Genomic DNA, 14,985 nt, shown 5'->3' with positions numbered 1-14,985 from the left:
GAACCCTGACCTTAACCCTCCCTAACCCTGGAGAACCCTGGTTAGAGCTTCTGGTCGCGACCGTCATCTAAGTGTGATTTCATTATAATCAATAAACTTTGTCAGAACAAGAGAATTCATGAAATCCACTTTAATCATAATGACACAAAAATAACCTACAAAAAAATGAAGTTACCAATAAATCACAGAATGACTTTAAGCCCCCCCACCCCCCCGACCAGAAACAGCACAAAGTCTAACGTCACCTACTGCTCCAGAACAGCTGGGGGGGGGGGGGCAGCAGACCCTCGTGAGCTGGGGGGGGGCAGCGGACCCTCGTGAGCTGGGGGGGGGGCAGCAAACACCCCATCTAACACAAATGAGCGACAACAATCTTTGGCGGCGTTCTCGGTGCAGCTGGTCGGACGTGGGGAGGAACGCTCAGCTGGGGAGACGGAGGTATTTAGGAGTCCAGCTGTGTCTCTGAGGGGTGTCCTGTCCCCCCCCCGTCCCCCCCCCCCCCCCCCGCTACTATCAGAGGGTTAAACAGCTTAAATCCATGAATGCTTTCTGAACACACGAGGACAAAAGTTAGAAATGTTAACTCTTGACAGTCCTGCATAGATCTTTAATAGAAACTAAGGCGTCGTTATATTAGTGGGTCTGAACCATTGAGTCAAAGAAAACGTCCCCTTAAAATAATTTAAAAAAATTCAAGTAGGCTACAACTGTGACGTTCGTCCCCCCTCTGGCTCCAAAGTCTTCAAGTCTTTTTTCCCAGAAAAGGTCCAGTGTGATTAAAAAGCACCAAGAACTCACTGACGGGGGGGGGGCACTCCCCACCGGGGACCAGGAACCATCCACACATGAAGAAACTACCATGTGCGCGCACACACACGCACACACACACACGTCCCTGTGTAGATTACAAATAATTTATCAATATTCATTCAGCTACTAGTTAACAGTCATTGGTGGGAGCAGGTGACCAACGTTTCCCACATCAAAGGACAGAAAAATAAAATTCATTGTTTTTTTTTCCTTTTGTACTGCAAGAACAGACATCCCATAATTCCACATATGCTTAAATAGTAACAATATCCTGTTGGTGCCTCGTTCCTCCGGATCGTCTGGATAGTTACTCTGGATCATCACTCCCGGTCGGGCCCCCGGGTCGGGCCCCGGACCGGCCCCCGGGCCCCGTCGCTCCGGGTCGGCCCAAGGGTCGGGCCCCGGGACCCGGACCGGCCCCCGTCGCTCCGGGTCGGCCCAAGGGTCGGGCCCCGGACCCGTTGGGCCCCGTCGCTCCACAGTGATCAAGGTCAGTCTTATGTAAACATGTTGACAAAACTAAAACAACAAAAGCCAAAAAAGGGTTTTCTAATCATTCATCCGGTCTGGTTCTACGACCCAGTTCATTATAGAAAAAATCAGTTAAAAGAATGAATGATGTTTCCGGATGATCCGGCTCTTCAGGTCCACGTGGGCCCGCTCCAACAGCAGGTCCTGCCGGAGGAGCGGGCCTCCTGGTTCTGGTCAGTTGGTTTTTCTTTTCACATCTCCACCCTGACTTTGGTTGGACTCTGAGGGGACACAGATGAGCTCCAGTTACACCGGCGGACCGGAACCACCGAGCTTGAGATGAAATGAGCACTTTAAACTTTTAAACACGTTTAAACTTCCCTCTTCTGTTAACGAGGTTCTGGGAAGCAGAGTCGGAGCAACAACATGGTCAGGGGTCAGGGTCAGGGTTAGGTAACAGGGTCAGGGGTTAGAGTCAGGGTTAGGTAACGGGTCAGGGTTAGGTAACAGGGTCAGGGGTTAGAGTTAGGGTTAGAGGGTCAGGGGTTAGAGTCAGGGTTAGGTAACGGGTCAGGGTTAGGTAACAGGGTCAGGGGTTAGAGTCAGGGTTAGGTAACGGGTCAGGGGTTAGGGTTAGAGGGTCAGGGGTTAGAGTCAGGGTTAGGTAACAGGGTCAGGGGTTAGAGTCAGGGTTAGGTAACGGGTCAGGGTTAGGTAACAGGGTCAGGGGTTAGGGTTAGAGGGTCAGGGGTTAGAGTCAGGGTCAGGAGTCAGGGAACAGCAGATTCTTCCATCATTCCGGTGATTTATTGATCTTAACGGCTGGAAACTAACTAGCCGACAGCGAGAGGCCAAACCAGCGGGGGGGGGGAGGGGAGGGAGGGAGGGAGGGATGATGCAGCTGGACTGAGAGGAGGAGGAAGAGGAGGACTGCAGATTACCTGAAAAAGCAAGCTGCAGGTGAGGAGGTAGGGCAGCCTGAGACCCTGACTGGAGACTCTTATAAAGATCTAAGGAAAGAAGGAGGAAAGATGAGCATCCCAGCCCACCAGGACCCAGGGACCATCCCAGCCCACCAGGACCCAGGGACCATCCCAGCCTACCAGGACCCAGAGACCATCCCAGCCCACCAGGACCCAGGGACCATCCCAGCCCACCAGGACCCAGGGACCATCTGGGACGGCTTGGTAAAGGTGATGGGAGACAGACGAAAGCAGAGGTCCAACAGTGGTCCCATGGTGGCGCCACCGTGGTCCAACCGTGGGACCACTGTTGGACCGGCACCAAGACTCCTCCCACCTCTGACCTCAGCGTGTTCTGCACTAATGTTCCATGTGTTTAGGAGGCGTTCACGGCTGAGGCGCTGGTTCTGAGGTTCTGTTCACCTGCTGGTGCTGCTCACCACTCACCCATTAGGTCGTTCTGTGCTAGCGCGTATCCTGAGTTGGAGTTGGATGCTGATCCAATACCAGCGGCCCCCGAGGCTCCGGGGGGGCTGAAATTGAGCAAAGGGGGAAACTGGAAGGGTAGTGAGACGGGCACGAGGCTTCCCAACATGCCAAAGCCCAGGGGGAGGGCTGGGGGGGTGCCCAGAAGAGACGAGCCTGCTGAGGACACCTGAAGAAAGAGAAAAGAATCAGAAATGTGGACCCGGCCAGAAGGACGCCTCCTGGGGGGTTCTAGTGCCTCACCTGTGACAGGTGAGACGTTGTGGAGGATGTCGTCAATGTTCCTGAAGCCGTCCACTCATTTGCTGCTTTAGATCCACCCCCCACTCTCTGTCTCTGCCCATGACCGGCTGGAGCCGAGGGTCCAGAGGACGCCAGGGGGGGGGTATAGATGGGCGACAGCGCCCCCTTGCTGTTGGCGGAGTTGTTGCCAGCGCTGCTGTTGCCGCTTGTCGTCGTCTGAGGTTTCTGAGCCCCAGCAAAGCTGCAGCCGCCTGCTGGGGGCTTCAGCTGGGCACTGGTGGGGGCCCCGTAGGGCGAGCGGAACGACTTGGTGGAGTACTGGTGCTGCTGGTTAGCTAGCATCTGGCTGGAGGGCGAGGAGGAGGAAGACGGGGAGGTGGAGGGCGGAGGGTTGGGGGCAGGAGGGCGTGGGGTGAGCTTGATTATAGGAGAGGAACTTTTGCTGTGGGGGGACTTGGTGAGGGTGGCCTGCATGGGCGTGATGAAGTTGGACTGCTGGTGGTGGTGGTGTGAGTGAGACTTACTCTGGGGAAGGTGTGTGCTTTGGGTCGCAGGAGAGGGTGAAGAGGTGACCGGAGAGGGGGGGCAGAATGAATGCAGGCTGGGATGGGTGCTTGAACTAGTGCGGGGCTGTGAGGAGGGGGAGGAAGAAGGGGTGGTGCTGCTACCTTTGGCGCCGCTCTTGGACAGTCCCTGATGGAGCCCCACACATCCCAGCAACCCCACTGGGTTACCAAAGCCCTTCTGATGGGGGGAGACCAGAGGAGATGCAGTGGGAAGAGGCCGCTGCTTCGGCGGTGATGGGGACGGGTGGGGCTGAGGCGTACCACCCCCAGAACTTATCACAGAACTTGGCCTGTGATTGGCTGATGCCATGGTAACAAGTCTCTGAGTCTGGCCTTGGCCCACGGTTCCAGAAGCTTTGACAGGCCCATACGGACCATTTGCACTCCTGGAGACCAGGGAAAGGCCTGCTGCCTGTACGTGAGCTGTGGAGCTGGTGAGAGGAGATGAAGAGGAGGAGGTGGGAGCACAGGGGGACGTTCCTGATGCTGCTCCTGGCTGAGCAGCCTCCACATTCGACAGGGAGATCTGCTGCACAGAGGAGGCAGAGGGGTAGTGAGGAGTAACAGGGGGGGGGAGAGGAGGTGGGGATCTGTAACGGTGGAGGGGATAGGGGGCTGTCAGTGAGGTTCTGGCCCTTGGGTGTATTGCTGAGGGGGGCCAGAGCATAAGAAATGGAGTCCAGAGAGGGGGCTATCAGATCCTCATCCAGAGAATCCGACAAACAAATTGGCTCAGATTGAGAAGAGAGCTGTCGGCTGGTCAGAGCAGAGGTGGGCAGAGAAGGGGGGTGGGCAACGGTGAGAGGTGCTTTGTGGGTCCAGGGACCCTCCTAAACAACAACAACAACGTCCATGTGGTCAGTGTTCTGGTTTTCATCAGGTTCAAACAAAACAGAAAAACTTCGAAGCTGCGTAAAACCACAAGTCATCACGAGGCAGGGTTACCACCCTAACCCTAACCCATCACCACACTAACCCCAACACCACCCTAACCCTAACCCATCACCACACTAACCCCCAACCCACCCTAACCCTAACCCATCACCACCCCAACCCATCACCACACTAACCCCAACACCACCCTAACCCTAACCCATCACCACCCCAACCCATCACCACACTAACCCCAACACCACCCTAACCCTAACCCATCACCACCCTAACCCATCACCACCCCAACCCATCACCACACTAACCCCAACACCACCCTAACCCTAACCACCCTAACCCTAACCCATCACCACACTAACCCCAACACCACCCTAACCCATCACCACCCCAACCCTAACCCGTCACCACCCTAACCCACCCTACCACACCACCTACCTAACCCATCACACCCAACCCACCCATCACCACCCTACCACCACCCTAACCCTAACCCATCACCACCCCAACCCCACCCCAATCACCACCCCTAACCCCAACACCACCCTAACCCCCCTAACCCACACCACCCCCACCCTAACCCATCACCACCCCAACCCTAACCCATCACCACCTAACCCCTCACCACCCTACCACCATCACCACACTAACCCCCCAACACCACCCCAACCCTAACCCATCACCACCCTAACCCATCACCACCCTAACCCTAACCCATCACCACACTAACCCCAACACCACCCCAACCCTAACCCATCACCACCCTAACCCATCACCACCCTAACCCTAACCCATCACCACACTAACCCCAACACCACCCCAACCCTAACCCATCACCACCCTAACCCATCACCACCCTAACCCATCACCACACTAACCCATCACCACCCTAACCCATCACCACACTAACCCCAACACCACCCTAACCCCAACCCATCACCACCCTAACCCATCACCACCCTAACCCATCACCACCCTAACCCCAACACCACCCTAACCCATACACCCTAACCCATCACCACCCTAACCCTAACCCATCACCACCCTAACCCTAACCCACCACCACCCTAACCCTAACCCATCACCACCCTAACCCTAACCCACCACCACCCTAACCCTAACCCATCACCACCCTAACCCCATCACCACCCTAACCCATCACCACACTAACCCCAACACCACCCCAACCTTAACCCATCACCACCCTAACCCATCACCACCCTAACCCATCACCACACTAACCCCAACACCACCCTAACCCCAACCCATCACCACCCTAACCCATCACCACCCTAACCCTAACCCTAACCCAGCCCTCACCTTGGCCTTGGTCTTGGGCCCAGCGATCACTCTCTTCTTCACTCTGCAGCACAGATGAGAGGAATGATGGTCGACTGAGGAAGCATCAGAACTTCAGGGATGTGAAGGAAAAACTTACAGGTTTCCAGTGAGGTGACTGTGGACGGAGAGACTCTCCTTCAGCAAAATCCTGAGCAAAGGAGAGACAAGACTTTCATTTAATCAACTAACCATAACCATAACTAACCCTAACCCAGTGTAGTTAACTAACCCTAACCCTGGTGTAGCTAACTAACCCTAACCCCAGTGCAGTTAACTAACCATAACCATAACTAACCCTTACCCTAGTGTAGTTAACTAACCCTAACCCTGGTGTAGCTAACTAACCCTAACCCGGTGTAGTTAACTAACCCTAACCCCGGTGTAGCTAACTAACCCTAACCCCGGTGTAGCTAACTAACCCCAGTGTACCTAACTAACCCTAACCCCGGTGTAGCTAACTAACCCCAGTGTAGTTAACTAACCCTAACCCCGGTGTAGTTAACTAACCCTAACCTTGGTGTAGCTAACTAACCCTAACCCTGGTGTAGCTAACTAACCCCAGTGTAGTTAACTAACCCTAACCCCGGTGTAGTTAACTAACCCTAACCCCGGTGTAGCTAACTAACCCTAACCCACCCAACCCACCTGGCCTGCATCCAGCCTTTGGGCCACAGTGGTTTGACCTCAGTCTCCAGGAAGGCCTTGAGGTAGTCCTCCACAGACAGAGAGCACTGCTTCTCCATCTCATAGCAGCTGAGCTTCACTCGCACCAGGTTACAGAGCAGGTTCCTGCACACAGAGTAGGTTAACCACCACACAGGGAGTGTGTGTGTGTGTGTGTGAGTGTGAGAGTGTGAGTGAGTGAGAGTGTGAGTGAGTGAGAGTGTGAGTGAGTGAGAGAGAGAGTGTGAGTGAGTGAGTGAGAGTGTGAGTGAGTGAGTGAGTGTGTGTGTGAGTGAGTGAGTGAGTGAGAGTGTGAGAGAGAGAATGAGAGTGTGAGTGAGTGAGAGTGTGAGTGAGTGAGTGAGAGTGAGTGTGAGAGAGAGAGTGTGTGAGTGAGTGAGTGAAAGTGTGAGTGAGAGTGTGAGTGAGTGAGTGTGTGAGTGAGAGAGAGAGTGTGTGAGTGAGTGAGAGTGTGAGTGAGTGAGTGAGAGTGTGAGTGAGTGAGTGAGTGAGTGTGTGTGAGTGTGAGAGAGAGAGTGTGTGAGTGAGAGTGTGAGTGAGTGAGTGAGAGTGTGAGTGAGTGAGTGAGTGAGAGTGAGTGAGTGAGAGTGTGAGTGAGAGTGTGAGTGAGTGTGTGTGAGTGTGAGAGAGAGAGTGTGTGAGTGAGTGAGTGAGTGAGAGTGTGAGTGAGTGTGTGTGAGTGTGAGAGAGAGTGAGTGAGTGAGAGTGTGAGAGAGAGTGAGTGAGAGTGTGAGTGAGTGAGTGTGAGTGAGAGTGTGAGTGAGTGAGTGAGAGTGAGTGTGAGTGTGAGAGAGAGTGTGTGAGTGAGTGAGTGAGAGTGTGAGTGAGAGTGTGAGTGAGTGTGTGAGTGAGAGTGTGTGAGTGTGAGAGAGAGAGTGTGTGAGTGAGTGAGTGAGAGTGTGAGAGAGAGTGAGTGAGAGTGAGAGTGTGAGTGAGAGTGTGAGTGAGTGAGTGAGTGAGTGAGAGTGTGAGTGAGTGAGTGAGTGTGAGTGTGAGAGAGAGTGTGTGAGTGAGTGAGAGTGTGAGTGAGAGTGTGAGTGAGTGAGTGAGAGTGTGAGTGAGTGAGTGTGTGTGTGAGTGTGAGAGAGAGAGTGAGAGTGTGAGTGAGTGAGTGAGAGTGTGAGTGAGTGAGTGAGTGAGTGAGAGTGTGAGTGAGTGAGTGAGAGTGTGAGTGAGTGAGTGAGAGTGTGAGTGAGAGTGTGTGAGTGTGAGAGAGAGAGTGTGTGAGTGAGTGAGTGAGTGAGTGAGTGAGAGTGTGAGAGAGAGTGAGTGAGAGTGTGAGTGAGTGAGTGAGAGTGAGAGTGTGTGAGTGTGAGAGAGTGAGTGTGTGAGTGAGTGAGTGAGTGAGTGTGTGTGTGTGTGAGTGTGAGAGAGAGAGTGTGTGAGTGAGTGAGTGAGTGAGTGAGAGTGTGAGAGAGAGTGAGTGAGTGAGTGAGAGTGAGTGAGAGTGTGAGTGAGTGAGTGTGTGTGTGTGTGAGCACAAAGTGTGTTTCAATCACAGCAGCTAAAAGCAGTTTCAGAGGAGGCCCTGCCAGGCTCCCCACCTGAGCTTGTCATCCCAGACAAACTTCTTCCTGGGGCCCATCACCCGTTTCCCAGGTTTGTCCTCGTCTTCGTCCTCTGAGCCGTTTTTGTCGCCCTCCTCTGACTGCTGCCTTTGGAACCAGAAAAGAACCATGAAAAAACACAAATGATCTTTAATGGAATGCAGGTAGAAGGTGGGAGGAGCCTCTGCCTCCGTCCCAGCAGTTCTCCAGCTCAGGTCGGAGCCCCGGCTCCACTGGGCCAGGGGGGGTTAGGGTTAGGGTTAAATATCATTTCACTGATTAGTAAGCTGAATAAACCAGCTGACCTGGTCAAACTAGATGTCTGAGAACAGATGACCTACTTTGCCACCTTGGCCATGCACTCCATGTTGTATTTGGCGATCTGCTCTGGCATCACGCTGCAGACCGCCAGCTTCAGTTTCAACAGCGGATTTCTCATCCGGTCATCCTGAGGTGGGCAGAGAAAACGTTATCTCCCGCAGGAACGCCACGAGTTCTGCAGGTTATAACCGAGTCTACACCAGGAACAGGAGCAGACACGAGACACCTGCGACCTAATCCACCTCCACCCACCTGGATGTTGAGACTAAGTTTCTTCAGACGCTTCAGAAGAGCTTCTTTGTTGCACGGCACAAATGCCTCCATGTGTGAGTAGATGCCTGAGCGCACGTCAGGAGGGTGCTCCTGGACCTGGAGCTCAATACTGAGAGGAGAGAGCAGAAGAGGCTTCATGAGGGTCAGGGTGAGGGTTAGGGTGAGGGTCAGGGTCAGGGTGAGGGTCAGGGTTAGGGTGCTCCTGGACCTGGAGCTCAATACTGAGAGGAGAGAGCAGAAGAGGCTTCATGAGGGTCAGGGTGAGGGTGAGGGTGAGGGTCAGGGTTAGGGTGAGGGTCAGGGTTAGAGGGTCAGGGTGAGGGTTAGGGTCAGGGTCAGAGGGTGAGGGTCAGGGTTAGAGGGTCAGGGTCAGGGTCAGGGTCAGGGTGAGGGTCAGGGTTAGAGGGTCAGGGTGAGGGTTAGGGTCAGGGTCAGAGGGTTAGGGTCAGGGTTAGAGGGTCAGGGTCAGAGGGTTAGGGTGAGGGTTAGGGTCAGGGTCAGAGGGTTAGGGTCAGGGTTAGAGGGTCAGGGTCAGAGGGTTAGGGTGAGGGTCAGGGTTAGAGGGTCAGGGTGAGGGTTAGGGTTAGGGTCAGGGCTAGGAGATGAGCTGCTGATCTGGGATCTAGAGACGGGAAAGCTGTCCAACTCACTCCAGGAGGATGTTATTCATGTCTAAGGTGAAGAACTTCTTCCTGCCTTCTTGATCAAACTGTCGCGAGGCCTGAAGAAGAAAGCAGAGTGGGCAACATTACACTGACGAGGGCCTCAGCTGAGGCCCTGAAGGCATCATATGAATCAGGTAAACCCCGTCACCTGAACGCATCACCACCTGACCTGTGCCTCTGCAGCAGCCACGCTCATTCTAACGGCCTAGTTTAATCACAGGACTAATGAGCGGCCTGGGAGTTTAATTCCACGTGCTCATGACAAAGAAATAAAGATTCCCCCATTAGTTAACCTGGATTTGCCTCTGCCAGCTCTCTTTTGCATCTGGTCACTCAATACGTTCACAGCTGAATGGAGCCACGTTCCTTCAGTGCTGCATGGCAGGGAAACATGCCCCCCCCCTCAGAATGAGGTGGCAACATGACATAGTGGGGCAACACGGCCCCCTCTCCAAATAATAACCACCTTGAGTCAGGCGATGGATAATCCCACCGATTCACCTCCTACATAGAGGATGCAGTACTTATAGTGCCCACAAGGATAAGTCGCTTTACTCCTGCAACTGGCTTTAGGGTGTTGCTGGTGTTGGGTTAGGGTCCTACGAGGGTCATACGAGGGTTAGGGTCCTACGAGGGTCATACGAGGGTTAGGGTCCTACGAGGGTCCTACGAGGGTTAGGGTCCTACGAGGGTCATACGAGGGTTAGGGTCCTACGAGGGTCATACGAGGGTTAGGGTCATACAAGGGTCCTATGAGGGTCAGGGTCCTACGAGGGTCATACGAGGGTTAGGGTCATACAAGGGTCCTATGAGGGTCCTACGAGGGTTAGGGTCATACGAGGGTCCTACGAGGGTTAGGGTCATACAAGGGTCCTCCGAGGGTCCTATGAGGGTCCTCCGAGGGTCATACGAGGGTCCTACGAGGGTTAGGGTCATACAAGGGTCCTACGAGGGTTAGGGTCATACAAGGGTCCTCCGAGGGTCCTATGAGGGTCCTCCGAGGGTCATACGAGGGTCCTACGAGGGTTAGGGTCATACAAGGGTCCTACGAGGGTTAGGGTCATACAAGGGTCCTACGAGGGTTAGGGTCATACGAGGGTCATACGAGGGTTGTGGAGCATTTTCAGATGTCTTAATCCAACTCCAGTCAAGGTCTATACATGCCAGAGGGGGGGGGACTCCGACATTAGTCGGACTAACGTATTGACTGCAATTGTGCGGTTATCGTGGGGTCAGGAGAATCATTTCTAATACTTTGTCTCCTGTAAACCTACAGCCTTTCTACTACATATTTTGTGACTTTCAACAGGCTTTTTCATCCGAATCAACCACGTCCCTGAACTGATCCTTCAGACCAGGTTCAGACCAGGTTCAGACCAGGTTCAGACCAGGTTCAGACTCACCGCCCTCAGGTCCTCGATGCGTTTAATAAGAGGACCAGGCAGTCCCACAGGCAGTGGGGGTGGAGAGAACAGTCCACTAGAGGAGCCTAGGCCTCGCCCTTGAACACCTCCTCCTCCGCCTCCTCCTCCGCCTCCTCCCGTTGGTGCTTTAGGAGCTGGAGCGCCAACTCCCAGAATTCCATTCTCTCTGGCTGCCGCCACTGCATGTTGCTGCTCAGAGTCCAGTAAGCTGAAGTCCAGGTCACCGAGGAGATCCTGTAGCTCTTTTTCATTGGCCGAGCCCAGCAGTGACATGACGGCAGGGTCGGAGGTCAGTTCTGCCAGGGAGAGCTCATTGCTGAGGGCGTTGCCTTGAGGATTTGTCAAACTGGAGGGCAACAGGTGGTTTGCTGTGTTGCCAGAGTATATTTTGTTAGCTTCTGGTCTGTTCTGGCCAAGCAGATTCATATTTTGGTTCCGTTTCTTCAGCTCCTCCTTCTCCCGGGTGAAACGTCTCAGCATGGCTGCCAGATACAACGAGTCTTTCATCAACTTCTTTCTCTTCTTCTTCTCTGGACGTAAGGAGCCAAAAGCCGTCACTCTGTGGGCGGGAAATGATGCATTTAGTGAAGCCCTCATGTGCTGCTTCCATACTGGTAACGTTATCTAGTAGTGTAACAGTTAACTGCAGTTAACGTGTGTTGATGAACATGAGAGTCAAGCGCACCCACATTAGCATCTGAGATGCTAGTTAGCACACTAGCAAAAGTCATTTCAACAAACATTAATCCTGAAACTGAGCTAACAATGTGTACTGAGAAGCATGAACCTGATGAACCTTCAGCGTGCTCTGATGAATCTGACACATACATGCAATAGCTGCTATTTTTGGAAGTTGTTTTCAGAAGAGGGACATTAGTATTCGGCCTATCTGGGCACAGACAATGGGAGGGTTTCTAGAAAAAGGATGGCTTGTCACAGCACGTCACAGTCAGTATCTGTGCCTTGTGACAGACCTGTGAGAGGATGTGCACAAAAGAAGTAGGATGAGGAGGGTTATTAGCATTATTAGCATTATTAGCAGAAGCTACCTCAGTGGGCTTTAACACGTCCAATTTTCCCTCATGAGAGAAACACCAACCATTTGGCAGCGATATTTCCTAATAAATATTCTTATATATTCGTATTTTGGTTTCAGGATAAAATGCATTTACAAACCCTTCAACAAAAAAGTCTGACGTCATTAACCAGAACAATGAAATCAAACTACAGCGCTCACCCTTGTTTAGGTCCTCTGTTCTTCTTGGGAGTCTTCTGTTCACTATTGCTCAGTTCCTTCTTTTTCCTTTTCTTAATCACTTGTTCCTGGTTGTCACTGGTTTTCTGAAGCAAGAACAAATGGACATATCTTCGTTCAAAAAGTGAATGAAGGCTAAAACATGCCTCCGCGTGAGTGTGTGTGTGAGTAAAACACAGCTTTTCAGACCAGAAGATGACTCTATTAGGGCCAGAGGAACATTGTCTACTAGGTGTTTAAGGCATTTGGGTGCCACCTTTGTGTACGCTAACTTGTAGCACTTATTATATATTTCACTCTAAATGGGGTCGTTTTGAAGTATTTCGTGGGTGTTTGAGGTGAATAAATGGCTTCCTCGTTGGTAGGAGCCTTGAGTCCAACATCATTTAAACTGTTGTGGGTTAGGGTTAGTCAGCCTTACCGTGTTAGCCTCCCCCTCCGAGTCCGAGGCTGCTCGAAACTGCAGCGTTCCTGTGTTGATGTAAAATCCCCCCAGCTTGGTGGTCAAAGACGCAGGCACCAGCTCATCGTACTGACAGAGAGGAGGCGGTTGGTTAGATCTTCCATACGGTGCTGTTAATAACGCAGGAATAACGCAGGAACAAAGCAGGAACAAAGCAGGAATAACGCAGGAATAAAGCAGGAATACTCACAGCCTCGGAATTGTCAATAAAAGGATCAGTCTCGTCGTAGCCGAAGCCAATATCAATCAAATCTTGCATCCTGTCCTTCCTCTTCTTTTTCCCCGTGTTACCCTGAAAAACATTTCTTTTGTTAGGTACGGAGTTAAAATATATCATTTAGGCAGATAAAATAACTTACATATTTATCTTCAAACTTTTTAGCCAAGGCCTCCACCTGGAGCCGCTCTCTCTCGTCGTCATTGAAAGGGTCGTCTGGACTGCGGCTCGATGTCACAAGGGGGGGGTTATTTTTCTCCTGCAGCAAACAATTTATTAATAATTATGGACTGGAGCAGTTTAAGGACTCATCTGTCTGGGTCCAACAATAGTTCATCACTTCCCAGTTAGACCGAGGAGTGAGTCCAACACGTCACAGAGGTGCTTCATAAATGAAAAATAAGCGCAGTTGCAACGATCCCAGCTGTTCCTGCTGGTCCCGGAGCTTCATTCGGTCCGGTCCTGGAGCTTCATCCGGTCCCGGAGCTTCATCCGGTCCCGGAGCTTCATCCGGTCCTGGAGCTTCATCTGTCCCCGGACCTTCATCTGTCCCCGGACCTTCATCCGGTCCTGGAGCTTCATCTGTCCCCGGACCTTCATCTGTCCCCGGACCTTCATCTGTCCCCGGACCTTCATCCGGTCCTGGAGCTTCATCCGGTCCTGGAGCTTCATCTGTCCCCGGACCTTCATCCGGTCCTGGAGCTTCATCAGGCCCTGGAGCTTCATCTGTCCCCGGACCTTCATCCGGCCCTGGAGCTTCATCTGTCCCCGGACCTTCATCTGTTCCCGGAGCTTCATCTGTCCCCGGACCTTCATCTGTCCCCGGACCTTCATCTGTCCCCGGACCTTCATCCGGTCCTGGACCTTCATCTGTCCCCGGACCTTCATCCGGCCCTGGAGCTTCATCTGTCCCCGGACCTTCATCTGTCCCCGGACCTTCATCCGGTCCTGGACCTTCATCTGTCCCCGGACCTGGAGCTTCATCTGTCCCCGGACCTTCATCCGGCCCTGGAGCTTCATCCGTCCCCGGACCTTCATCTGTCCCCGGACCTTCATCCGGTCCTGGAGCTTCATCTGTCCCCGGACCTTCATCCGGTCCTGGAGCTTCATCTGTCCCCGGACCTTCATCCGGCCCTGGAGCTTCATCCGTCCCCGGACCTTCATCCGGCCCTAGAGCTTCATCTGTCCCCGGACCTTCATCTGTCCCCGGACCTTCATCCGGCCCTGGAGCTTCATCTGTCCCCGGACCTTCATCTGTCCCCACAGCCGGAGGGCCACGCGGTGCACCCCCGCAGCTCTCGGTTCGGTGGCCGGGCTGTTGCTGGCCGAGCGCCGCCGAAGGACACGAGGTCCCTCGCTGTTCCAGGGAGCCACTTCTTAAGTTCCCCGGCGCTGCCCGGACAAACGCTGCTGCCTTTGTCCCGTGGACGTGAAATGGACCCGAGCAGGCGAGTCCTCGGGAGGATAGGGGGCATTCTCCCACCCGCTACTTAGCAATGCCACAAATGCTCCCAAAGCATTTCAACTCCAGACGCACGGTCACCTAAAAGCTCGATGCAAGTCCAGAGGTCCTACCTGAAGGTTCTGGATGAGTTCGCCGTAGTTGAACTCGACGGAAGATACATCGCTGGGTTCGGACAGGGTCAGGTTGAGCCTCACCGTCGCCCTTTTCTGGGCTTTAGCCCTGGAACGATCCCCGCCGGCACCACCTCCTGCCCCGCTGGCTGTCTCCACCTCTCCGGCTCTGCCCAAGTTGAAGTCGGTCTCATCCTCCAGTCGACGTTTCCTCGGCTCCGCGGCCGCGGCCGCTCCCGCTCCCGCTCCCGCTGCGAAGGCCGACAGGGTGACAAACTGCACTTTTCTCAGTTCGGCCATTTGGATGAGCTGCTGCCTCGCTCCGGACACGCAGCGACCACGATCCACTTGGCGAAACTACTTCAAATTTCTGTGCTGGAGAAGGTTCCGCGGACCCCCGACGGCTGCTCAGTGCCTCGGCGGAGGTTGAGGCCTCCTCCGTAACATACAAATGCGATTCCCGGGGAAGCGACGGTCGGAGAAAAGTAGCTTTTTTCGGCAGTCACTCACATCCTCGGTGTGCTAGGGGACCGAGACGTTCACAGGAGCCATCTTGGGTTTCGGGAGTAAATAAAATATCAGAGGAGAGGGGTCACTGCGCATGCGCGTACCCGCAAACCGGAAGACGGTGATAGCAGAGGGTGTCAGAGCGTCCAATCAACGCGCGCCTCCAGCCTAAAGCCCGCCCCCGTCACTACAGCCGCTAGTGACGTCACTACCAACACTATTATGACCTTTGTAAAGTATGTGTGAAACACACCACCAATATTAAGGAGGCCACGGCTTCTCTGGAC

General features: G+C 53.6%; 1 protein-coding gene across 1 annotated transcript; it reads right to left on the bottom strand.

Moving 5' to 3' along the window:
- Positions 1–115: 115 nt before the first annotated feature.
- On the bottom strand, positions 116–14,753 carry LOC105419354 (ubinuclein-2-like). The gene is given in 18 exon segments (XM_029850593.1): positions 116–1,562; positions 2,223–2,618; positions 2,691–2,898; positions 2,973–3,770; positions 3,772–4,368; positions 5,747–5,789; positions 5,865–5,915; positions 6,413–6,556; positions 7,996–8,106; positions 8,340–8,446; positions 8,572–8,701; positions 9,243–9,313; positions 10,661–11,240; positions 11,919–12,022; positions 12,358–12,468; positions 12,590–12,691; positions 12,759–12,875; positions 14,192–14,753. Coding segments are annotated over 18 exon segments (4,017 nt in total). The 5' UTR covers positions 14,492–14,753; the 3' UTR covers positions 116–1,515.
- Between the last annotated feature and the right edge of the window lie 232 nt (positions 14,754–14,985).

Source organism: Takifugu rubripes, chromosome 17 (assembly GCF_901000725.2).
Source record: "Takifugu rubripes chromosome 17, fTakRub1.2, whole genome shotgun sequence".
NCBI classification, from domain to species: domain Eukaryota; kingdom Metazoa; phylum Chordata; class Actinopteri; order Tetraodontiformes; family Tetraodontidae; genus Takifugu; species Takifugu rubripes.
The sequence above is the reverse complement of the archived record's forward strand: the minus strand, read 5'-3'. Positions and strand labels throughout refer to the sequence as shown.